Here is a 26,061-nt window from a genome sequence, read left to right on the forward strand (position 1 = left end):
GAGGAAAAAACAGCTCCAGCAACTATTACATCTTCTGTTTGTCTATAGAAGAGCACTGAGGAATCAGAGCAAAAATAAGATAATTTTAAGGCAGCACTTTTCACTGATTATTCATAATTTATCTGTAATCTCTCTGAATAGAGGACTCAAGCTCTGCTGTTATGTTTTCCTTTAGACATATTTTGTGGGTTTGGAAACCCTGTTAATAATTCAGGCCTCTATCCCATGAGGGGGACACAGTCAGTTTCCGCAGAAGTTAGCTGGAGTAGTAAGTACCCAGCACTTGAAAACAGGTGTCAGTTTAACACTGGATAGAGGATAGAGTTTCCTAGCAGAGTCTATATATGCTAAAGAATGGACTTCATTCCTCTCTATAGTCTTGGCTTTACTAGAGTTTAGAAAGGGGGAGTAAAAAGTTAAGTTGCATGCAGTTTTAATAAGAAATAGGTGGGAAAGCACACATCTATTCTTTCCTTCAGCCAGAAGGGTTCCCAGACCTACCAGCATTATTGCATTGCATTAGGCTGGCCTGTAGGCATGCTGTACAAGCGGTATTCCTCCTCTTTGAAGTGGTTTGCACAGCAAAGTGGCAGTGACAACTTAAGACCTGAACATTTGTCCTTGGGGGAACTTAAAATTAGCATCGTAACATGCAATGCTTGTCAAAGAAGCCATTCCTCAATGATTCCTCAATTCCATCAGCACTGCCCCCAAGTAACTGTGTGTGCAGTTTTAAGTGATGAGCAGGGCAAGAAGGCATTGGCTAAAAGTTTTTAGTTTAATTAATTTTGAACATTTATCTGAAGACACTGATATGTTTAGCAGCAAGCAGAAATTGTAATGACTCATTAATTCCATTCTTAATGAGATTGCTGTCTCTTACAGCTATTTGTTCACTGTGTCCAACTGCTGCAGGCCAGAACTGCTCTCCCTTCTAATGTACCGTGTGCAGTTTTAATTGAAGTGTATGACCCCAACCATCTATACAACTCCATCCATTTCTGTTGAAGGCCTTCTACTTAGCATTAACCTCATAAGCAAAATACGAATAAAATTAGTTGCATATCAAACCATCATCCTAGCAACCAAGAGCCACCATCCCATAAACATTTCCCACAGGCCTACCAAGACAGGACTGAGGGGTTTCAGGGAAATTAGGCTATAACATGCAGATGAGCTCTAAAATTAGTTCCTCTGTGGAGGCATTTAACATAATGAAAGTGCTGTTTGCAGCTAGCGAGACAAACCTGCCTGGTAAGCGCAAAGCTGCTCATCAGGAGAGGCGAGTGCATGTGGCGCAGCAAAGACAGACCCAGCGCAGTGATATGTTACAGCTTCCTGCCAGACTAGGGGTCTTCAGCAGCCTGTTTGATTATAGACATGACAAATGCCAATCCTTCAGCTCCAAGAGATATTTTGTTTTGTTTTAATACTGAACAAGGCAGCAGGGCATGAACCTGGGACATTTGAATGCAGAAAATGTTTCTTTAGTTCAGTTAGACTTAACCAACAGCAGAAGCAAGCACAGCAAGCAGATACAATGACGAGATTAAGCACAAACATTAGCAACAGGACAGCTTTGACTCCAGCCACCCTACTGTGGGCCCATTCCTACTTTTCTGGAAATTACTGCATCTGTAAGATGGTAGGACCCTTGCCTTGCTGGATATGAAGGTTATGAAATGCGCACAAATACCAGCCACCGCAAGCAGCAGAGGTGAGATCTGAATCAGTGTGCACGGCTCAATCACCCATGCTTTTCCCCTTAAGCGTACGCTCTAGTTTGCAGCTACTCATCCCTCCACTGACTACAGAAACCAAGGTCTGGCAGTCTGATCACAGGCAGGAGGCAGGACTGCTCCACAGCACAACTGATTCCAAGCCCCATCAGTGAAGGAAAGGCAAGAAATATTTCCAAAAGTGTATGTTTATTTTTTTCCATATTCCATCCATTCTTAACTGCTGTGCATCTGCAGCCAGCCAAATCCCCTCTGTACAAGAAGAAAATAAAAACTAGATCGTTAACAACCTGTAGATGCCACATGTTTATTATTCCATTCCAAAAAGGTATTACAGCATTTTTATCTGCTGTAGTACAGAATAAATAAAGCCATAAAAATAAAAACATGTGGTTAGATATTCTGCAGTGATGCTACAAAGAGATGTCTCTGCAAACAGAAAAATATATGGTCAGCTTCCACATCTTGCCATCCTTCAGGGGACCCCCCCAGCATTCCCCTCTCTGTGACCTGTGCCTGGGACAAACAGACAGCTGGTAGCACACACCCCAGCAGCATAGAAGATACACGCGAAGCCGTTGATGCTGCTTTTGCTGAAGTGTGGAATCTTAAAAGGTAAGAGAAGAACCGGCTAGTTTGTTGGGAAGAGGACAGCTTGCTGTGCCTTGGCAAACTGTCAACCTTGATACAAAAGGCCTGAGGTTTAAATTGTTCTCTAGCTTATGTTTTGTTTAAAAAAAAAATAATTTCTGTCCCATTACTCCCAACTTCCCAGAGAGTTGTTGGGTCTGCTTTGAACTTCTTCCTGCTGAGCCACACCATCCTGCATGAGTTGGTCTGATCAGCAAAGACTGACCCAAAGGTGAGCTGTGACTATGGAATTCAGAGTCACGCTGCAAAGCAGCTTTCAATTCTACATTCAGCTGAACAGAGGGCACGTGAGCAGGCAACAGGAACAGGAGAAAACATCTCTCATCAGATACTAGCCAGGCAGAGATGTGAAACACATCTGTGCCAGAGGAAATTGAAAAAACAAAAAAACCCACACACAGTCTTAAATAAGTTCCTAATTACACACACACACACACACACACACACCCACACACACCTGAACCACACTGCAGTCCCTCCTGACCCCAGTACTGCTGAACTATCTGCTAAGAGCCATCAGGAGTGACAGTCTGACTTGAGTCTGTCTCATGGTCACATAGAAGCCTGGCTCCTGAAAAGAGGTTCAAGCAATGCCATTTTCCCTCTCCTTCCAAGTTCTGGCTTATTTGTACAGTAGCACAGAAGACAAAAGGTTCAGCTTTGGTCACTGATGGAAAGTCTGTCCTGGCCAGTCACATTAGTTCAACAGCCTCAGGTTCCCCATTTTCTTGCTGTACTATACAGCCGACTTTGTTGTTGAAAAGACGAGACAGACTTCCCTTTTGAGAGCTCCGGCCCTGGGCGGACCTCTCCTTCTTCAAACGGCGCTTATTTCTCTTGCATATTCCCCGGATGTCCCAAATCCTTAGTGTGCCATCATGGGAAGCTGTGTACAACAACTCATTGTGAATCTGGAACAACAAGGTCACACGTAATACCAAACCGTACAGCTCAGAATCGCCACACTCAAACTGTCAAATGTCAGAGCAAACAGAGCCTGATCCTAACACTCAAGGCCCGACAGCTCACTGCAAGAGTCAGTATAAATTATCACAAAAGCTGCTGAAGTGGAATGACACACAACCAAGTCACGACTCATTTCTCAGCCACTTCACAGAGCCCTAAAAAATAAACAGCATGAGTTTATAGCTTAAACCAAGTAACTTAAACCAAGCAAGGCAATGCAGAACTTAGCTCTTAGTATCAGAATAGGCTCTAGCTAGGAATTTCAGCACTGTTTTCAGACAGCTGGTTTGAAGATCAGGGCTAAGGAAGCACCAAAATCTGCATCAGTGGGCAGTGCGGGTTTTCAGGGATGCTTTCCTTCTCATTTTCCCTCCTCCTTTGCAGTAAATAACAGATACAATTTCTCTTCTAAATTTTTTCTCCTAAACCTTCAGGAATGTCACCTTGATTACCCCCTGTAGTGCTGTTTTATTAAAGAAACATTTACTTCTGTTGCTAGCGTTTCCAGTTGCCCTTCCTAGCAGTAAGCCATAGGTCTCTGTCGTCTTTCCCTCCTGCTCCTGACTGCCGTGGGCTCTCAGCCCTCCCGAGGCAGGCCACGATAGCCAGCATCCCACCTGCCAATCTCATCTACAATGGCACCACAAGCACCACATATCTGAGGACATATTGCTCATAACCGTGACCAGGGGGTCACAGCTGACTCTTTGTCACTGCCCTGTGTGCAGACCCTGCTCTAACAGGGGAGTGCATATATAAGCACAGCATTCACTGTGGTGAGCAAGGCAACAAACACTAGGAAATCCAATTACTCACTACCCAAAGGTTTGCAATTTAAGACCAATTAGCCACTTGCCAGTTCAGAAAAAAAATACAAAAGTAAAAGACAGTCATATTTACATCTGTCTGTGCTTGGGATCGACTTGAACAGGAATTTTATCTTTCTTTTATTCCTTTGACTGTTAGCCTGTCAGGAGTGCTTGCAAAGTCTTATGTTCTTAATCAAAATCCTCATCCTGCACACAGCTTTTACTGAAGCTCTTGGTATATGGAGATGTGGCTCCTTAAATGCACAAAGTGCCCATGGGATTCAATTCAAATTCAAATCCCCCCTGCCACGATTCCCTGTGATTTATAACTTAAACCCTGATACCAATCTTAAAGTTGTCCCAAGGATTACTAACTTCCCCCCTTTTAACATTTAAGTGCTAGGATGCCTTGAGCTCAGGCAGGCAGAGACATCTCTCACCTAGACAATGCACAAGCAACTTCTTGAGGACTTAGTTAACTTTTCGAAGATTGCTAACCCAACAGCAGAGACTCTTCCGTTTGTCTGGTGGGATTAGTCAAACATCAATATACAGCTGCTTCTAGTCTGTATACCTATATTTATACAAAAAATACATGCTGATGGCCATATTTTATATAAATATTTATATATGGGGTAACACATGGAAATCACCCCTAGCTCGTGACTAAGACCAGATGGGATGGTCACCAGTTGCTAGACAGTTGAGGAATGCCATGCCCAGGGGAGTTAGGGGGATAATGCTGTATATTATATTGCTTGAATAAGAAAGAAGCTTCTATGCAGCACAGAGCATTGCAAGTATTTTTCATCACATGCTCTCATGTGACAGAAGGGGTCTCATGAGGTCAGAGTCCATTCCCCGCCCCCTACACAGGATCAGTTTATATCTGTCTCATGCCTTATGGATGCTTGCCTAACCGACCTGAAAACCTCCAATCAGAGACACCCAACCGTCTCTGGGGACCCATTCTGTGGTTTCACGTACCCTTACTAGTATGAAGTTTTGTAAAATTACAGAAAGGAAGATTCAAGTCCATAACATTTTCCCTTATCCTAGAAAAATGTCTGACCTGAGGAATGCAGAGAACAGCTGGCCATATCAGTCCCCACAAAACAAATGAGGGAGCAATCAGAAGTGAAAAAGCCCAACATCTGGCTCAGCAAAGAACCCCCTTCCTTACCTGGATGCAGTTGATGATGAACTTGTGTCCTCGGAAGATCTTCTGCAGGACACCGCTCTTGGAATTGAAAGCTCTCGCGCAGGCATCACCGCTTCCTGTGAACACTGCAAGGCAACCGCACAACGCAGCATGGAGCCAGATGTCAGCAGCCACATAAGGCCAGTTCACACGAGTTCAAAAACACACCAAAACCCAGTTCACTAAGGAGCATGACATATCATTTCTGCACTTGTTTCTCTTCTCAGTTATACCAAGATCAGACCACTTTAATTTCACTGAGCCCAGCAGGCTTGTTTTTTCATTCATGTTTTTCAAAACACTGGACTTCCTTAAGTCTGAAGTTCCTACATATATCAGCACTTCACTCCCCACACACTTCAAATACCTATTTACGCTCTTTTCTTCCATATATATTTCTCTGTCTAAACATGCTTCAGTAATTCTAGCCTAAGCAGGCAATTGAATCTCAAGTCAGGTGTCAAGGATTTCCATCAAGCTTTCCATTTGTTCTTCTACCATAGTTATTTCCAGGTTCCCACTCATCATGACATCTGCATCAAGCAGCTGCATCAAGCAGCTGCATCAAGCAGCAGAAGTTAAGTAATCAGACATCTGTACAGGGAAGCTTCAAACCACAGTAACAGATTGCTACCCCCTCTTATTTTAATAACATGGCATTTGGCCTTTTCATTATTAAAACATACCATATTTTTCACCCATTTTCAACCAAAAGCTTTCTATCAATAAGTAGGGCCATCACTGCTGAAATACCAGTTAAATCTGCGCTCAAAGGTGAGTAGCATGCTTAGGCAGCTAGCTAGGCTTCATAAATATTTTTAGAAGAGTAGATTTCTTCAGCTAAATCCTGTATCTTAGGATCATTGTAGGCAGCAGAGCCTTTAAGGGATTCAATGTCCAAGCTATAATCTCCATTTTGGAATAGCGCAGGGATTCACAGAACTATTCGTGGGTTTTGGGCCATAACTCTTGTATTCTATGTACTATAAAGAACATGTGCTATAGGAGTTTGGGGTTTTTTGTTTTTTTGACTGTTCATCAGGTTTCCTTACAGTATCTTACTAGGGCCTGAGAACAATTTCTCAACATCTCAGGGTCTTCAAATTAGGCCCCAGAATTGCTGCATCTAGAAACGATAAGGTACTTTTGAATATTAAGGTTGTATATTTAGCAACAGACCCCAAAAGAAGCACATTGGCCTGCTTCAAGGGTTACAAACTGTCTTCATAACACTTCTTTTTCCTCACTTACCCTAAACTCAACTTTACAAAGAGATAAAAATTTCAGAACTGCAAAAAGCAATATATTCACTATTCCTGCATTTCATGCCTTCACAAAAGCCACTAGCACGGAAAAATTTGCAAAACTGAAGTGCCTGAATAACATAGATACCTTATCTTTTGGGAGAGATCAAGGAACTGGTTTCCTACGGAGAGGTGATGAAATGAGCACTGTAGTAAATTCAGGACTCTTAACATGAGATCAGCCAACAGGCTACCTACTGCCATCAACTTTCCAGCTTCAACTTAAACAGCAGCAGGCTGGGTACTTCCTGGGCATGCCCAAAGGGTATCTTCAAGAAGATACCCTCATCTAGATGAGGAAAATCAGCCTCATTTTATAGGGGCTAGTATAAGGACCAGTATAACCGCAATTGCCAACACAATCCTGAAAAAGCCCTGCGTCCCATTCTGCAAATCAGTAACAACAATGCATTGCACAGAACAAGATACTGACGTCCCCCCCCCCGCCCAGTGAACGGAAATCATTTAACACCTATTACACACATGCACAGAGAGTAGGAACTGATTAAGAGCTGTTTTCACTTTATAGCTGTCAGTTTATTTTAGCTACCACTCTCAGGACTTTGCTTTTGACAACTATCTTTTATGTCCTTTGAACTGTCACTCTAGATTTAGGAAGTCTCTTTGCACCTCTAAGTTTCAAAGGGAAGCTGTTGATCTAACCTGGATTTAGCATTTAAATATATGCATATATATACCTGCAAAACAAACAAGCAAAAAAATCAACACTTCATTTTTATTTTTCACTTGAATTTCAGAGTCGGGGCGGGGGGGGTAAGCGTTCCCTTGGAGTTTTTGCAATATAAAAAACATAAATTAAATTAGACTTTAACTGATGAAGCACATATTGTAGGAGACAAATAACGAACATAACATCATTAAGTAAATTGGATTGAGAACAAGCTTTAATATTCCCCATGCTATTAATCACACAGACAGATTGAGGAAAGCCACTGAAAAACACATTCTGATGGTTTAGTTCTCAAATCTGTCTGGACTCCTCGTACTACATAGAGCCATGTGGGAAACAGGCATACATATTTTTCCTCTCATTCTTAGATTATATACTTTTATTTAGACTGCAAACTCTTTGGGGCAACCAGTCTTTGGTACTGATCAGATAGTAAAGCTAAGATCTTCTAACATAAAGTTATTACTTTATAGCAAGGGCTCCCTCCATGTTCCAGGGCTGATGCAAATGTGACAAACGTAACAAAGGTGATTTACGCTGAAGTATTTTCTTCACATTTTCAAAAGACAGAGAATATACACATAGTGGTGATCTGGCCCAGGTGAGCAGCAGGTACTTTTTAAGCTATGCTAACTCCAACATTTTCAAAGTGAAAATACCTCTGATCACATATTTATACAGTACTTAATAATCTTGTTTCAGTCAGAATCTCAAGGTATAACTATAACGCAACCAATCAGGGTTTGCAAATCCACTTTTAAGGGGAAATTTCCTCTTTCAAAAATTAAAATGCCTCTAAGTTGTATCCAGATAGGTCCCTAACATTTTTCCGTGACATTTATTCTACTTTTCAAGTGGACCAATTCAATTCTCCCTGTTTGATACTTCACTGTTTTTGCATTTAATTTAAATAACATTGCAAACACTTCTATCACACTATCAAGATGTTCTTCACAGGTCTGACGAAATGCAGCAGTATTGCCTGCATTGTATGAAAGACAGTGCTATGGAAAAATAATGCAAGTGTTTGGCAGGGTGGGGGGAGGGAGAGACAGAAAGCCACAGAGCTGATGGGGTTGGCATCTTGCAATGAAACTTTTCTTTGAGTCTAAGTTTTCTGTATGATGGTTTCTGACAGTCTGGTCAAGTATATACTGACTGGATGAAGAGCAGGATCAACATGGAAACTTGCAGCTCTGGAGGTCTCACTAATTAAGGGAACAGTCTCTCTGTCTCCCAACCAGGCATAAAGATCTGTTACTGGATCAGGCCAACATCAGCTTAGCATGGTTATCTTGCCTTTGGGTAGGCTTGATGGATTCAATGTTTGTCTTTTCAATTAAAAAAGACAAAAAAACCCCTTCATTAAACTGCAATCTGCATGTGCGGACACCACCTTCTTCCAATGCATATTAGCTTCCATTTGTCAGTCATTTATCAGCATTATACTGATTATCTGCCAAAAGAGATATCAGGCCCCAAACGGAAACTATTCATTTGGTGTTACATGTGCATTTCATAGCCAAAGTACGGAAATTAAATCAGAAAAGCACTGCAACTTTCTAGACTAGTTCAGGAAAGGCATTACAACCCCTGTAACCTATACGCAGTAAAGGACAGAAAGTAATTTGGGAAGCGAATGAAGGCACATCAGGTCTAAGGTCAGTGGCAGGATAAGACAAGGATGATGCACAGAGAGGTTCAGGCTGATAAAAACAGAGCCGCAGCCTTGCAAGCCAAACCCAGCAGTGCATAGACGACGTGCTGAAGGAGAGCCAGGCAAGAGAGGGATTCAGGGAGGGAAGTTATACGGTCAGAATACACTGTTATATCAACAACAGGCATTTGCATAAAGATCTCGTTATTAATAGGGATACTGAAAGCAATGAACGTGAGTCCCAAGCACAAGTAAGGAGGCAAGCAATACTTGGCTACACTGGCAAGGTGGCTTGGGGAACAAGGACAGGAGAGAGGGCAGACAAAAGGAAAAGAATTTGCAGAAATGAGTCTAGGAAGTGAGCAGAGTTTGAACAGGAATCCTAACTGCTAGAAAAAAGCAGCGGGCATTTGAGATGTCATCCTGGTTTAGGACAATACACAACATGGTACCTACAACGGAGCAGAGGAAAGCACAGGGCTGCATATTCCGCAGCAGCACTTGCCGTCCCTGGATATGCAGCAGCAGCAGCTTGACGGACACCAGACTAGTGAGGCTGAATCATGGCTACACCAACAATCCACACACAGTTCAGAATTTAAACCCAAATTCCCAAGCCTTCAAAATTATAGTATTCTCTATTAACAGTCTTTGAGCAAAGGCAAACATCCAAAATGAGACAGGGGATTGCTGAACATAGGAAAGGCAACTTACAGATCCCAGCGTGGTATTTCAAAGTGCTAACGCTGTGTTTGTGAGCCTTGTACGTTTGGATTCGCTCCCCAGTGTCTACTAACCAGCACTTCACTGTCCTGTCCGCGCTTCCTGAATACAAGTGCCGATTCACTAGCTGAAGGGAAGAGAAAAAAACATCAGCAATAGTCTCTTAGGCACGTTCGTGAGAGAACTGCACTGAAGTGACTCATCCGAAGTCATGGTTTCTGACTGAAAAGCCAATTATACAGAGCAAGAATTACACCTCGAGACAGAGGGAGAGTGAGCAAAACCAATCTTGCATTCTTCACGATCACGTCTCCTATTTGAATTTTTGGCCTTAACAACAGCTTCCATGTTTCCAAAGATGAAAAAATTAGCCCATCTGCTGGTGCAAGCAGGCAAGATTTCACTGAGCTTAACAATGCTTCCCCTATTTCCATAATTAGTTATATTAATAGAACCTCAAAAATCTAGTGTAGTTTCTGCAAAGCACAAGTGGCAAGAACACTGATCAGATCACACGTTTCAATTAAAACAAAAATTCCAAAACGATTTTGAGTGACAAAGAGAGTAAATTAAAAATAAAATCCCACCCAACATAAATCACAGTTTAACAGGATTAGTCTGCACAAGGTCAATATTTAGAAACATTTCTTCCTTTAAATTGTTTTGTATCTATTTTTCCACAAGTCCTTCTATGGTGCTACCTAATGATTAAATAATTACCTATCCCCCCACAGGATTCTCAGCATCTTCAGTCACATTACCTTCTGCTGGCTGTAGCAGAGCAACCCTGCCTACAAATCCCAAGGACGAATGTGGTCCCGTGGTACCAGTCATTCTGCACGTCGTGTAAGCGCACAAGGGTGGAAATTGATTTTTTAATTTCCATACAGACAAGATGAAGAATGGCAAAGGGAAGAACTCCTATCTGCACCATGCAGATGGGGAACAGAGACAGAGGGAAAGCAAGGGACCTGTGCAAGATTATAAAACTAGCTCATGCACAGCAACTGTACGAGACTTCCTAAATCCAACACCCAGAGCTTAGCAGGGAAACCCTCCACGGCATAAAGAAAAATCTTGCATTCGATGTTCATCTAAGGAAAACAAAGTAAAGCTTTTAACAGCCACCATTGCATACAGCTCTGACTGCATCCTCCTCCAGGCCCAAGCCTGGCTGAACACTTGCCATTTGAAGGCAGTATAACAAAGTCACTCGGTCAATCACGCACTCTCCCAGCAACCCAGGTGCTATAGCTTGCGATAGGTCTCATGGACTTGTGACAATCTCTATGTCAAACAGACAGAAAATAGGTGCAGAGACAGGAGGGAGAACCAGAATTTACATAAGGAGTAATGACATCCTGTTTCTCCTCCAGACACACAGCTCAGAAGGCTGAACTGACCAGCAGAGCACTAACCCCTTCCGCTCCTCAGATGTCTCCAGGAACCCTGTAAGGCACTGGCTGCCGAACAAGTGGCAAATCAACCTGACCCAATGGGACTTGCTTTATGGCACTTCCAAGGGTCCAGCTCTTCCCCTCCACCCAGATCAGTATAAACCCTCGGTCTCCACTCTGCACGCTCTGTTTCTGTGAGGTGGAAATGTTTTCTGTCTCTCCCCTCCCCACCTCCATTCGCAAAGGGAATCACCCCATTGCCGAAAGGCATCACTAAGGGAGCTTTGCGCAAAAAACATTCACGCAGTGTTGTAAAAACATCAAACAGTTTGCATTTAAAGACACAAAGCATTACTGTGATGGGACTATGCTAACCTGTGTAGGAAACGTATGCAGCCAGGCAAAATGATTACTGGACGCAGTTCCCAGCAGCCCAGTTGGAGCAGTGCATGCATAGCTTCCCACCAGCAGAACTTGGCCCACGGGACAGTTTTCATAGCTAAACATCAGGAGCTTGTAAAATACATACCACTGTTAAAAGCCAACAGTAGTTCGAAGTGTCACATCCTATTACATTTGAGCTGTCTTAGCAATGGCATTAATATTACATCTCAATGAGGAAAGAGAAGGAATGACCAGCAGCGCTAACAAAAGTTGAGAGCTACACAATTAGCCTGAGGAAAGTAGCCTGACCTTTAATGGCAGGGTTCAACCTGAATAGGCATGAAGAACCTTGTCACACTGCACCTGCTAAATGCAAGAGGTTGTTTTGACTTGGGGTCCTGCTGGGTTGTTCTTGGCCAAGTCACTGCATTTCTCTTCCAAACATCTTGCCAGCAGCATCGACCCACCCACTGAACAAGGGAAAACACTAAGTTATAACCTCCTGCAGGTAAATGCCACTCTGCGTTAATGGTACATTAGGTTACACTGCTTGATTTCTACATTTAAGTGGGTGTATAAATGCTGAAGTGAAAGAGAATAGCAGCAACTTGCCTGGATTTGCTTCTTTGCAAGATATAAAAATGTGTTAAATGATGTGGGCTTACTCAGCTAATTTATGGCACCAGGATCTTGAGAGCCGTAAAAGCTTCCAATGCCCAGCCAGTGACCTGGGGAGACGGACTGCACACTCACTGCCTTCATTAAATTCAAAGCCTCTGTGCCACCCAAACTGCCCTCTGGTACACATTTATATACTTTCCTTCCCTCCAAGGAGGTGAGCACAGTAGCGAGGATGTAGTCATACCATATGTGCAGCACTGGAAAGCATCTTCCCCCTCAACCGTGCTCGGAAACAGCAGTGCTAACAGGCTAAACAAGGATGTCACAGGCTAAGTCTGCAGCAGAGCCAGCAGCAAAACCCAGTACAGGCTCCGACTGTCACACAGCCTCTCATTTCCGAGGTATTTTTAAAACGCAGAGCATGAAATAGCTATTAGTGGGGAAAGCCATCAAGAGCTATCAGCTCAGGCAGAAGCTGTAAATCAGATCTAACTTTAGTGATATGATGCAAGCAATCATCTCATTTAAATTGATGTAGATGTCTACAGCTGAGATAGCCCCCTTATAGCTACAGTAGTCTAGGGCATGATACATCTCATCCTGAAGGAGATGTCTAAAATAGGCCGACCCTTAAAAAAGGCTATTTTGCCCCACTGACAAGGATAGCTGTCTCCGTTGTAGCCATCTATACCAATTTAGGTGAGATAACTCCCACTTCACTTGACTAAAGTTAGGTCTAGCTTACAGCTTCACCCTAAGCTACAACACTACAGACATGTATATTTAATCACACAAATTGCACGCAGTGCCTCCAGCCCAAGCACCTTACAAGTAGACCCCACTCTCCGTGTAATCATAAGATAAATTATCTTCCCTACCGTATAGATGGGGGAAGCAAGATACAAGGCAACTGAAGTCCTATCCAAAAAAGGACTTGAAGCTTATGGCATGCTAACTTTTGACTGCCAGAACCACAGAGTACAGCCCTGATTTGGGAGGCTGATTCCCCCTCTCCAATGCACGGGAAGCTTTATATGCCTCCAAGCGGTTGCCACAAGCATCAGTGCCCAGAGCACGGTATCCCTGAAACTGGTCAAGAGTGAACATGAAAACCAGAAGGGATTCTCTCTGAAAAGAGCAAGACTGAAGCACCAATTCAAACTGATCTGTGTCAGAGCAGTATTTTTATTCCAGAGCCTTCTCCGGGAGCTTGCATCTGGAAGGTGTGAATATCTCCCAACACAGACACAGCAAGGTTAGCTCTACCTCGCCGAGGTTGGAGACAGCGCAAATACCCTCACGTTGGTTGGGCTCAAGCCACCTTCACTGTGGAAGCAGTGTAGGTTCCAGGACCAGCCAGCAGCGCAGGTCCTTGGCTCCTGTAATTATTTTTTCTTAAGTAATGACTAGGTTGAAAACCATCTGACCAGCTCAAGAGAGATGGACTTCAACACAGATCCCCCTGCCCACTTCCAGCCAGGTGCCCAAAGCACCGACTTCCATGTAGGTCGCCTTCTGCTTTATGCTCCTCCTAGGACTCTTGCTAGCCTCCTGGCACCGAGTTGTCTTCTCCTGTCCTGCAGTCGTGGCACTTTCCAAATGGACTGCAATCTGCTCAGTCTGAGGCGGCCATTTAACCCAGATCTGCCAGCTCTGCTAGGCCATTGGGCAAACAAGCAAGTTCCCTTCCTTCCTGTCATGTTCCTGAACAAAAATGTCCACAGTTGCTGTTCTTTGGGCTAAATAACCCTGCTGACATGTGGGAAGCCCAGAAGATCCGTCCCCTCTTGGGAGTTGGGCAAAGCATAGTGACTTCTCTACCAAAATGCTAGATCATTCTGCAGCTTAGGTGGGAGCTAAGCCTCTCAGATGCTCAGACTGGCACCCATTTTTGTTTACAGGCACCCAGGTGGAGTCAGCCCAGCAAATACTTGTGCATTTACAAACCGTAGGACCATAACTCCTGGGCCTTCTTTTTCCAGCTCAGAGGCTCGAAAACCCATATCCAGTTCCCTAGACCTCAGTCCTATCCTTATTAGAGAATTTAATTTTCATACAATTTAAAAGGAAAGATGTAAAATTTCACTCAATATTTTCCAAGTATACCGAAGTCTGTCAACTCTTGGTTTAAAAATGATCAGTAGATACAATTACATATTCTAATCTGCCAATGCCTGGAGAAGCAGCGATCCTTTCAGAGCTGTATTTTCCTTGGCTGGCTTTAAGGAAGCTTTGTTCACTTTGGCTAGCTTCCCAACAAAGCTCCTGACAGGGAAAAACATCGCAAGGCAAGGAAACCTGTAGCACAGCAGAGAACACAGAACAAGATTTGCAGCTCAGATCCTAATGAGCTGAGTGGACACTTCAAATCCAAGTACCTTCAAAAGAATAAAAAAGCTGATGGCAGTCAGATGCCCAGTTTTAAAGCCTCAGCCAGACAATCCCTGCATCAATATCTGCAAGTCTGGCCTGTTCATTTTTCTCATTACTCTGAGTGACTTTGCTTTGAACTACACAAAACCCTGAGACACATGAATAGAACAAATGCGTCTTAATCCCCAGGCCAAAGCGCTGGAGATGTAGTACTCCATAAGAAAGTTCAGGCTGGCTTAAAACTAGCAAAGTTACAGCAGTGGCAACATACAGATTGTAAATGCTGAAGTAGCTACTCATGGAAACATAAAAAACTCATTTTATGCAACTCTGACCTTGGTTGTAGCCCCTAGACACTCCACTGCTCAACTAAATGAACAGAAACAATCTCATCTAAGGTTGCTCTCTCAAGATGGAAATGTCGCTATTGCTCCACAAACTTGGTTGAACTGAATATATGCAGCAGCTTAAGACAATTTTTATCTGTATGAATGCCAGAAATTTTTGAAATAGAGCTGTTTATTTCAACCTACAGTTTATAGAAGCAGACTTTGCTCTGCAAATTAATCTTTGCTACAAGACATACTTTACCTCTCATCCAACGAGAGGCAATCAGCTCCTCAATCAGATTGGGATATGTCCTCTTTCTGAAGGTCAGCGCATTCAGGCTGGTTCCCAGGAACTCGAGTTCACATCACCAACCACATTTCCCACTGCTGGTTTATTCTCCCCAGCGGGGTCAGTATTCCCACAACCTGTCTGCTGGGCCTTCAGTTCACAACCACTTCTAAGTTAAAAATCACCAACTGGACGAATCTCAAGTGAACCTTCAGCTGAGTTAGCCTTTTGGGATCCCATTCAAACCACATTCATTTTAATGAGCTAAAGAACTCCCTGAGGTCAAGAGAGAGCTTTTTCTTTTTTTTTTTCCTGAGACTCCATGTAGAATGAAGTCTCTGGTCAGATCATTAAAAAACATTTTTTCAACTTCCCTACTGTCGTAATGGTCCCGGAAACATACTTCTTTTCTACGAACAGGTGCTCTACACATTCATATTCCTCTAATTTACATCTTCATCCTTGGATGAATTGTGCAATAAATACAAGCACAAATACAAAAACTATGTGCACTTAATTTAATTGCTAACTGGTGTGACAGGAGAAAACATTACGTCCCTGTGATCATTATAGTTAAGTGTATAAACAGAGTTCAGGCAATGGCTTTGTTCAAAGCATTCTTTTCTTCTAGTCAGCTTTAAAAGGCAACTAAAGGGAATGGCCCCAACAAAGGATCTTTTGCAGAACTAAAGCAAGTCCTTGCCCACTCACGTCCATTTACAACCCCTGTTGCAATTTTCATCCTAGTAAGAATGCTTGCTGTGGTATCCAAGCTAAATTCCAAGCTGGATCATTTCTTTCTGCCAACTTTTGGCAGTGCAATTTTGATAAGTACTCACAGAGGCTGAACAACCAGCAAAGGACAAAGCAATCCTTGTGAATAGTTGCAAAACCACTTTGGAGACATTTATAATAACATATACCAGTAAATATTTAAGTCAGGGTTATTCAGCCAATTGTAGGCAGTTGTGTTAAGGAAAATGCATGTTTGATTATTAATTAAAAATACTGGTCTTTAGCCAGCCCTGAAATTTTTAAGTGGGAGAACTAGAATGAGTAGTGCAATTGCTCTCAGCCCACCCTTGCTTTTCCCCATTGCTTCCTACAAAATCCCATCATCAGCTCTTCTATGCAGTGGGAGCAGTCAAAACAGCTGCCGTCCCTTGTCTGCCAAGCTGCCATTACACCGCAGGAGAAATACAGAGCGAACAGTTCTGGCTGCCCCACTGCTTGTTGCCTCGCCGGGCTATGTGAGTGAAGTAGTCAGGCAGCCACAGCATCTGGTACGCACAAAATTCCTGCTGCGGATACAAAGTCTACTGGCAAAACTTTTGCCAGTCCAGTTTAGATAGTGAGGAGGAAGAAACAGAAGAATAAGCTGGTACCTGCAGCAGGACTACTTTGACAGCAGACCACATGCAGCCGGTTCAGCTGGTACCTGGCCTCTAACAGGGACCGAAAGGATCTTAGAGCAATTTGGGAGCATTCAAAATCTGCACATGCCTGTGGCATCGCCTCGTCGCTCTTCATACACCAGCCATGCAGGAAGCAAGGTGGAAAACAGGATATTCACCCATGGTGACTCTTCCAGGAAGCCCTGGAAATTTCCATTCACTGCTGCAGGGCCAATATTGGTATTCGCTGGAAAGCAAGGGGAGCTGAGTGGAACAGCCCAGACCTAATTTGTAGCAGTTTGTAACATCCTGGGGCACTCCGGCTAATAACAGTACGTTTTAAAGCTAGGGAAAATATGGTCTCAATATCCAAACTTTTCTTGTTCTGTGTCCAGGACGAAAGCTCACACTGCCCATTTCTCAAATTTTTTGAAAGGGTAACCTCCCTTGGGGTCTTTTATTTGCATAAATAAAACAGAAATAACTTTCCATTTTTTTCCCTTTAGTCTCTCCACACAAGCTTTCTAACAGCCAGAGAACAGCCAGCTACCTTTAATTGCTGGTACCAGCTCAGCTCCTCAAGGACAAGGGAGTGAAAATCTGGTGTAATTAGTGGCTTACTCCTCTGCCGTGAAGAAACTGAACTATTGCCAGCAATTAAAGCTGTCTGCTGGCTAGTGGGAACAATGCACGACTACCTCCACGTCCTTCCTGACCCACGGTTTGAAAAATACTATCCTAACTCACTGCCATAGATTGCAACACTGTTACGAAGCAGCCCTGGGCAACAAAGGCTCCAAGAGCTTTTCGAGAAGAAAACAAGCGAAAAATAATAAAAAACACTCTATCCAGGAAGTTTCCATTCTGTTGTAACATCTTTGTATAGATTCTGGTGATTGAACCCTTTCTAAAACGATCAAAATACCATGTGGGCTGAGCTGAGAGGCAGCCAAGTGGAACAGAAGGGCTAGTGTTGCACCCAGTAAGGAAGAGTGAGGAATTAGGGGAGATCGACAGGCTAAACTTACTCAACAGCAATACGCTGACTATTTAAGCTGGGACAGGTTTGAACGCCCCAGAAACTAAATGCTGTCTTTGGGGGCAGTAGGTACCTCAGCTGGACGCTTCTGGCCTCAGATGTCAACTGGTGACGAGAGAAGTGACTGGCTACCAGTTACTCGCAGCTACAAGAGGAGGATTTGGCCAGGATTGTTGCCAACACAGTCTTGGCAGCAGCAATCTTGTGTACTTTGAATTGCTCAGGTTTTCCAAATAGATATGTTGGTTTCGCTTTCCTTCTCCCCTACAAAAAGCTCTGTTTGTTTAAAACCATTGTTTAACTCTGTGCTCACAAGCGGAGAGGCATTGCTCATTCTTGAGCATTCAAAGAGCGTAATTGAATTTCCTAGGCTTCCGGGAGAGGGTCAAGCCAGTTTTCTGTAACAATTTTAGAAAGAACCCAATTAAATTAAAGCCAGCTCTGCTGCTACCAATCTGTGCCTTGGAGAAGGGTTACAATTAAACAGCAAAACATAGCGTGACACTAAGAACAGCAACAGATTTGCTTGAGCATCCTCAAAATACATTACCACACTATCATAAAAATAAGCTTTTAACACTGAGAATTTACCCAAGCAAGACAAACATTACTCCAGGGCAACATGATTTAGTTTTTTTCCCTCCTCTCTAAAACTGAAGGAAAATACAATTCCTTCAGTGTTATTGGGCTTTTAGTCTGCTAATATCAGCTGTGACTATTTTCTTTAGAACCAGAGACAACATTTATTAAACAGCTGTTAAAAATACATACTCTATCCTCTGTAAAGGAAAAGCAATTACATTCCACAAAAACAAACAAGGAGAGTAGCAACAAAACTACTGTCTGATGGAAGTTAATATGGCACTTGTATTTAAAAACATTTAGGTTTGCTGACCCGAGATTAAGTTACAGACCATCATATAGCTCTTTAAATAGTGTTTAATTTATAGGTCTTTTCATATAGCTCTTTAAATCAGTGTTTTCTGGTGTATAATGGAGTTTACAGGACAAGTATTTGTGCCATAGTTCCTCTTTTCCTTCTTCATCTGCCTAACCTCCTTCCCTCTTCTGCAACATAAACAAACCTGGCAAAGTTCACCAGAAAAAAATGCAAACAGAGAAAAAGAGGATATGGTTCTTCAGGTCACATTGCATTTTTCCCCTCTCTCCCTTGCCATTTGCCTGGTTTCTCTCACCTATGCTCTATTTTTCCATTTTCCTTGCCCGTTCTCTTGTCCTGGCCATCCCTTAGTTTCTCTCTTTCTTTTCTCAAACTATGTCCGTGTGTTTTTTTAAAGCAGGATTTCTTTTAGTTTTATGTTTCCCTAATAACTCAGGCCAAAACTGATCCTTTTTCGAAAGGTATCGGGTTTACTCTGATGTTTCCCCTCCCCTCTTTATCTGATCCTATGACTGTTTCCTTACATCAGCAACAGCTCATGTTATTTTTCTTCAAAGACTGATGATCCTGTGTATGCAATCCCACTCAAGAACAGTGCTCCCAGCCACAGCACACATGAATTTCAAGACCTAGGAGGATTTTACTAAGGCAGAAATTAGACTGGAACAGCCACTAGATGCAGAGAGGATACCAGAAAGCATTTTAGGGAAAGAGGAGTTGTTTCAAGGTTATAGAGTGCTATTGTTTTGTTACTATATGAATGTTTAAGCTTACCATTTATATGCTGTCTCAGAAGAGTTTCTTCTATGGATGAAAAGACAATTGAGACTCACAGTAGTTAGAATATAGTTACCCCCTCGAACGGCTCTTGAAGAATTCTCCGTTCTTACCTCTAGACAAATCACTGATCCTTGATGTTCTTTAAACACTTTCAACTGCTCACCAGTGACAATATTCCACGTTCGAATGGTGTAATCCGTGCTGCCAGAAAACAGCTCCCTGTTTGGTGCGTCAAGTATAAGGCATAAGACAGCTCCAGTGTGTCCCAGCAGAGTCTGGTAACAGCGCCCACTAGACACCCACCAGACCTTAACAGTGCAGTCTGTGCTACCTGTCACCAGGAGGTCTCTGCTCACTTTCTCCTCCTCTTCCTCCTCCTCCTCCTCCTCTTCAAGAACATCCTTGGAAGAATAGTGAGCTAGAGTCAGGACGCAGTTCCGATGGCCCCGGAATTCCTGGATTTGTTTCTCCTTGTCCACACTCCAACAGCGGGCTGTCCTGTCATAGGAGCCACTAAAGAGATAGTCTTTGGCAACTAGGATCCTATAAAAAAAATAAAGTTTGCAAGTATTTATAGTATCATTCTTTAATAACTACTTTTTGTCACAATTTCAATGCCAAGAACATTGAAGTAAGAAATGGTAGCACGACCACCACGTATATAATCTTGATTCATCTTTCCTGCATAAAACACATTATATATGAAAACACTTCATTTCTTATGCAAAAGAGTTCTTTATTTCTGCTTTTGAAAAATGAGGCCCCTTATTTAGGTACTCCAGTGTGGACACTAGCATTGTAGTTTTGGGCATTCACATTTTTCAAAAATCTTTTCCAGCTTGCACTAATACTTACTTTCCACAGGTTATATAGTGCTAAATAATGAGGTATTTTAAAAAGAGAATTCATCTTTCAATTTTTTTTTAAACAAATAATTATTTATAAGCTGACCTATGAAAACAGCTTAGAATTAAAAAAAAGAACCTGAACTGTAACTGATAATCTACAAAGCTAATCATCACTATCATCAAATAGACAGACTGCAGAAACATTAAGATAGCTAATGTCACCTAGCCCAGGATCTCAAAAAAGTAGAGCAAGAGCACCGTACTCACTACATACTTGAAGAGCAAATCAGAGATTACAGTGCAAGAACTCGACTTACTGGGGCTCCACAATAATGAGTTATAGCTGGACAAACAGATAACAACAGAACAATCTCTACAGTTCACATTTCCAAACTGGAGATAGGAAACATGATGACCTGTCTTCTTCATCAACTAAAGGAACCTCTGAAACCTTTCAAACTGGAAACAAAGTCATCCAAATGGGGAAACATTTCCCATCTGCTAATCCAAGCGATTCATCAGGCCAGTGCCAAAATACAGACAGAGCCAGCCTTCCTAACTGTTTACAGAATCTAACTACATATCATATGTAGTTTTAGTTTAGTAAGGAAGAGAAAAAAAGGAAAAAAGAAAAAAAAATATCAATCTTTGACTGCTCTATTTTTGATTAATCAAATCCATTCCAGCTATTTGGAGGCACTTTAAATTGACAGGCCAATGGACCATGCACAATCAGTTTAATGTAAAACTCAGTTTGCACAAGCAGGAATAGTATTTCTAAAATGAACCCGGCCTTTATCCCTCTTACTGACACAAAGGCTTGACGTGATGTTTTGAAATCTATTTATCAGAATCATCTGTTATCAATTGAATGATTTCTTCTGGAATTCCATTCCTAGTGCTGCATTCAATTCCCTTGCTGTGTGCCTTTCATTTCTCTCCTATCTGCTGTCTACGGATATGTCAGCACTGTTGCTAGGAAAACTAATCATTACAGCACAAAACACGTGTAAGCATGCACTCAAAGGTTTACACAACCCACTTTGTTAGCGTAGTAACGGAGAATTGTGGTAAAATGACAATATATGTGAAAACAAGTTACAGGAACACAACAGAATGATCTTAACAGAACAACTCCATGGAACCAACCTGTTAACAATCGACGTGTGCCCTCGGTAAATGGCCAGGCACTGGCCTGTCATCACGTCCCACTTCCGAATGGTATGATCTGCACTACACGTGAAGGCAGCCTCATTTTCTAAGTGGCAAAAGGTGATGTAACTTTCATGTCCTAGAAATAAGAAAGGAAAAAAAGAAACTCGATCACAGCGTGTGCAAGCAGAACAGACTAAGCAAGCTTTTCAGTTTAATCAGAAGAAAAATGCAACAAACTGAATTTATCTTAACTAAAACCCCAGAGCCACACAGATTCTGAAGCTCTAGTTTTAAATGTACAGCCACATTCTCCACATTTAGGGACTTGTAGAAAACACAACGTTTTTAATTAAGAGTGGAAAACTCTGCTTCACTGATACAAAGAATAAATGAAAGAAGAAAAATGTAAAGCTTTCATCACTCAGGCAGCTACACATTTTATAAAAACATACAGAGCTCAATTAGTATTAGTATAATAAAACTCAGATTACTGGAGTTTAAAACCAGTAAAAAAATGGCTTTTTTTTTAAATAAAGAAATGGTTTTGCTTCCTTCTTCTGAAGTCAAGAAGAAAACACTGCATTTCAACCCAACCTATTGATTGTCAGGACACAATGAACAGCATGAAACTAAAGCAAGAGACTACAAAAAAAGGTTATCATGAAACATTAGACTTACCAGCAAGTTTAGTTTTATTGTCCAAGTTGAATGAAATACAAACAAAAAGCACAACTTGTAGAAAATCTTTATATACTCTCATTATGACTAATAACATGAGAAAAAAATACAATTTTCGATATATCAGTATACCTTTAAGAAAATAACAGAGAGAGAGAGAATAAGAGCATTATTATTTATACAGCATTCAGAGTGTATTGGGGCTCTATAGTTACTATAAAAACAGACAGAGAGAGAGGGAGACAGTAGAAAAACAGAACCATTTTGTAGAATAAAGAGATATAGTAAAGAACCAAGGTAAAGATGAGGAGGAAAGCAGACTGCTCAGTTAAAGGTAGGTTCACTGTCAGCATTAAAAACAGATTTTGATACTCCTGCTGCTGTTTGAGTCCTTGGCATGTAAATGACAGAGAATGCTTCATCTACTGCAGGGCTGACTGTGACCTCTCCTTTTCTATTGCTTATGCTTACACCTTCAATCATTTCTGTTCAATTCAGAGTTTTGAAATCCTTTCAGAGTTTTGAAAAAATAAAACAAAACTGATTTGCATTAATGACACCTGGAAGTCCTCCTTTCTGAAATCGAATGCTATTATTCATATGTTACAGCTGAGAGATGACTAGAACTGAGTTCATAAAAGAGGAATAATAAAATACACTGTCAGAATAACTGTAAACCACAACTTCCGTAAGTATATGTTTATTAGTAGCCTAACAGTAAATTGTACATCTTTTCAGATGGCATGTGGATTACCTGCAATAAAACAAATACATGACAGGCTCCAGAAAGTAAAATACCTTCCAGATGTCACCATAATGAAAGTCTCTTTTAAGAAAATAAAAGATGGCTTTAAGAGTTAACAAGGAGATATGACACTCTCCTAGCTGCCAGTCCATTTCCAGACCAGACTACTCATAAAAATTGTTACCATCTGAGGGTTCATTAACAACAAATGAAAATAATGAGTCTGAAGGCCTTTAGTGATCAGTGAACCAGAATTCACATCACAAACACACACACAGTCTTGTTTTCTCTTAAGGAAATTCACCAGATGTCAGAAATTAAACAGATCACCAGGGCTGTAAGTGAACTACACCCATCCTCGCTTTTAGTGCAGATTTTCTACAAAGCAGTTTAAATGAGGCAGGTTTCAACCACCAATATCTTTTTCACCGCATCATCTAGCCCTGCTCTGAGAAGATCAAGACAACATCTCGATTACCTCAATGAAGTCTGTCAGTCAGATTTTAACCATCAGTAACACTCAAGACCCCAAAACCCTCCATGGTAGACAAGGCCCAGTGCTGGTCTGGTCAAAAACAGCCACCACAGAAGATGGTGGTTAGGCTCTGGTGGAAGCTTGAAGTGCTCTTTGTGTTATAGGTATAGCTTTGTCATACTTACAGCTTTTAGAATAGCAATTCATACAAGAATTGTGTGCATGCATAATATATGTACAATAATCTGATTCAATGGGCAGTTCACAAAGCACCTGACCAACATACTTCAAGGTTTACCCCAAACACTAGCAATATGTAGGCCAGATTCTGAATATTATCCAATATACTTCTCTTTTGAGTAAAGAGTTAACGGGTGGTTTAAAAGGATTTCTAATCCTAAAGCAAATGCAGGGAGTTTTCCAGCAGACGTAAGAATGGTAGGACGTGGGGACAAAACAATACTCTATAGTTAAAAACAAACAAACAAAAAAAAAATCACAACATTTACTTTTGGAAGGAAAAGGGATCAGAAACTTCCAAGAGGGTGGGCTTTTTGCTGCATTAAGAGAAAAATAACATAAGTGAGGGAGAACACAAGCATGATCTTTGGTCCACATTCTGGCTCCTGGATATGCTTTCTACAGAGTTTTGCTTTTCTTTGTAATTATTCAGATGTTACTACATGGATTATAAATTTTGCTAAAAACGCAGCAGTAATTTAAAACAAAAGAGCCTTGCAATCTGCATTTGATACATGGAGATATTATGTTCTATGGAAAAATAAATCTTATTTAGTAAGGTTTGTTTCCAGACTTCTGAGTAAAGAGCTTCTAAATAAAGACCATCTGGAAAATGAGATGATTAAAAGGACAGAAAAAAAAAAGAGAGAGACAAAAACTAAAAGTCAGGATTTCATGAGGGTGAGAATCAGAGGCTTCCGGAAAGCGACAGAAGTTGGGCAATTGCTATGCTCTACGTTCTGCAGCTAAAGGATTCATGTCTTCAGTAGTGCTGGTCACCTTTTGGGGCTGAAACAGCTTCTGCTTAGCGTCATAACCAGTTCTTGGCAAAACAAAAACAGGAAAACCAAGCACGATTTGGGCTGCTCAACGGGCCGACGGCGACCAGAACGCGCCGTGCAACCTGCATCGTGCTTCGGACTCCGAGGAAGGAGGCGGAAAGAAGAAGTACCTTGAAAGTGGCCGTGGCACTGGCTGTCGGCGGTGCTCCAGAGGCGCGCGGTGCCGTCCTCGCTGCCCGTCAGCAGCCGCTGCCCGTCGGGGCTCAGGCTCAGCCAGTTGATGCCTCCTTGGTGGTCGGCGCAGACCTTCACGGCCGAGCCGCCGTTGCCCATCCCGCCGGCCGGGCCACGGCGGAGGCTGCGGGGCAGGTCAGAGCTGCGGGCCTCCAGCCGGCTCCCTTCGGCCACCTTCGGCCATTACCTCAGCTCCCGCGGAGGCAGCGGGGCAGCCGCGCTCCTGCACAGGGGCCGAGGGAGGAGACGAGGGCACGCTCCACCAGCGGATCTCCGGCAGGGATGTCCCGCTTCCCCAGCCGGGACGCCTCACGCCGCCGGCTGCCTCTCCCTCCCCGGGGAGCGGCGCCCTGCAGGGAGGGACGGTCCCGCACCGCCGGCTGCCTCGCCGACCTCTCCCGGGCGGCGCAGCGACACGCAGCCTCCGCGCTGCCGCCCGCCCCGCAGCCGCTGCGGTACCCTGCCCCGTCCCCTCCTCCCAGCCGCTCCAGCACGCTTCGTTTTTCATTTAGTTATTCATTTTAATCAAGTCCAAGCCTAACCCGGGGCAGGCGGAGGAGGTGGGAGGGGCGCCCTCCCCCCCCCCCAGCAGCAGCCCCCTGCATGGCGGCCGCGGGCTCCCCTCTCCCCACGCGCCCTCCCCCCCCCGGCACTTACCGGCCTCCGCGCAGGGCTCCTCTCCGCCGCGGCGACCCGCACTCGCCCTGCGGGGAGGCGGCGGGAAGGGGGAACCTCGCGGAGCCCCGCCGCCGCCTGCGGGCCGAGGCGGGCGGCGAAACGCTGCCGGCGGGGCCGCCGCCGCCGTGCCCCGCTCCGGCCACCTCGGGGCGGCTCCCCGCCCCCGGCGCGGGCTCTCCCGCCGTTAGCGCCCCGCGGCTCCTCCCCCCTCCATCTTAGGGCCTCTCCCCCCTCCGGTGCCGCCGCTCCGCGGGGCGGGAAGCCGCGGCCTCCGCTGCCCGCTTTGTCTCCCTGCCCGGGCGGGCAGGGAGGCACCTCCCGGGCCACCGCCGCCTCCCCGGGGGCAGAAGCCGCCTCTTACCTCGTTTTACCGCCCGGCGGGGCAGGGGGGGAGACCCCCCCCCCCAGGGCGGGAGGGTCCCCCGCAGCCGGGAGCCTTCCCTAACCGCAACGCAGTAAAAACACAACAACGCTCAGGCGGAGTGCCCCCCCCCGGCTTGTTTGGGGGGCCGGGGGGCAGGCAGCGCTCCCCACGGCCCCTCTCGCCCCTCAGCCCGCCTCCGGCTGCCGGGGGGCGAGGACCGATGCGCGGGGGCCGGCAGCGAGGCTTCCGCGGGGCCTGGCAGCCACCACCAGCACCGCCACCACCACCACCAGCACCGCCACCACCACCGCCACCACCACCACCGCCACCACCACCGCTGTCGTGTGGGGCCGGCCTGCAGGCAAGCGGGGCTCCCGGCGGGGTCCGCGGCCCAGCCGCAACGTGGGGCGTTTTTGTGAAGCGGCTTCGAAATGCGGCAAGGCGAAGGGTGCCGCTGCGCTAGGGGCAGTGCGAAACGGCCCTGCCTCATCGCTGCGTAATTAAACGCACAGAGGATAACAGAGCTATATTTGCTGCTAAAAAGAAGGCTACGGTGGCAGCATAGGTAGTAAAACCCATCTCTCATGGCTCCCCGCTCCATTTAATCAGCAAAG

At 43.9% G+C, this 26,061-nt stretch overlaps 1 protein-coding gene across 3 annotated transcripts; it reads right to left on the reverse strand.

Annotated features, from left to right (window-relative positions):
• Window positions 1-1,909: 1,909 nt before the first annotated feature.
• WDR86 (WD repeat domain 86) lies at window positions 1,910-25,402 on the reverse strand. 3 transcript variants are annotated; one of them, XM_064505717.1, is made up of 7 exons: window positions 25,063-25,393; window positions 24,342-24,529; window positions 21,246-21,387; window positions 19,359-19,791; window positions 9,733-9,868; window positions 5,349-5,452; window positions 1,910-3,301 (listed from the first exon to the last, which is right to left on the reverse strand). In XM_064505717.1, the coding sequence occupies exons 2-7, from the start codon at window positions 24,502-24,504 to the stop codon at window positions 3,083-3,085; spliced, it is 1,197 nt and encodes a 398-aa protein (XP_064361787.1). In that variant the 5' UTR covers window positions 24,505-24,529; window positions 25,063-25,393; the 3' UTR covers window positions 1,910-3,082. The 3 variants fall into 3 exon arrangements, with proteins under 3 accessions (XP_064361787.1, XP_064361786.1, XP_064361788.1); XM_064505716.1 differs by having other exon boundaries at window positions 24,342-24,628; XM_064505718.1 differs by having other exon boundaries at window positions 3,115-3,276; window positions 24,342-24,628; window positions 25,063-25,402.
• Window positions 25,403-26,061: the final 659 nt, after the last annotated feature.

The sequence above is a fragment of the Dromaius novaehollandiae genome, chromosome 2 (assembly GCF_036370855.1).
Source record: "Dromaius novaehollandiae isolate bDroNov1 chromosome 2, bDroNov1.hap1, whole genome shotgun sequence".
Classification (NCBI taxonomy): domain Eukaryota; kingdom Metazoa; phylum Chordata; class Aves; order Casuariiformes; family Dromaiidae; genus Dromaius; species Dromaius novaehollandiae.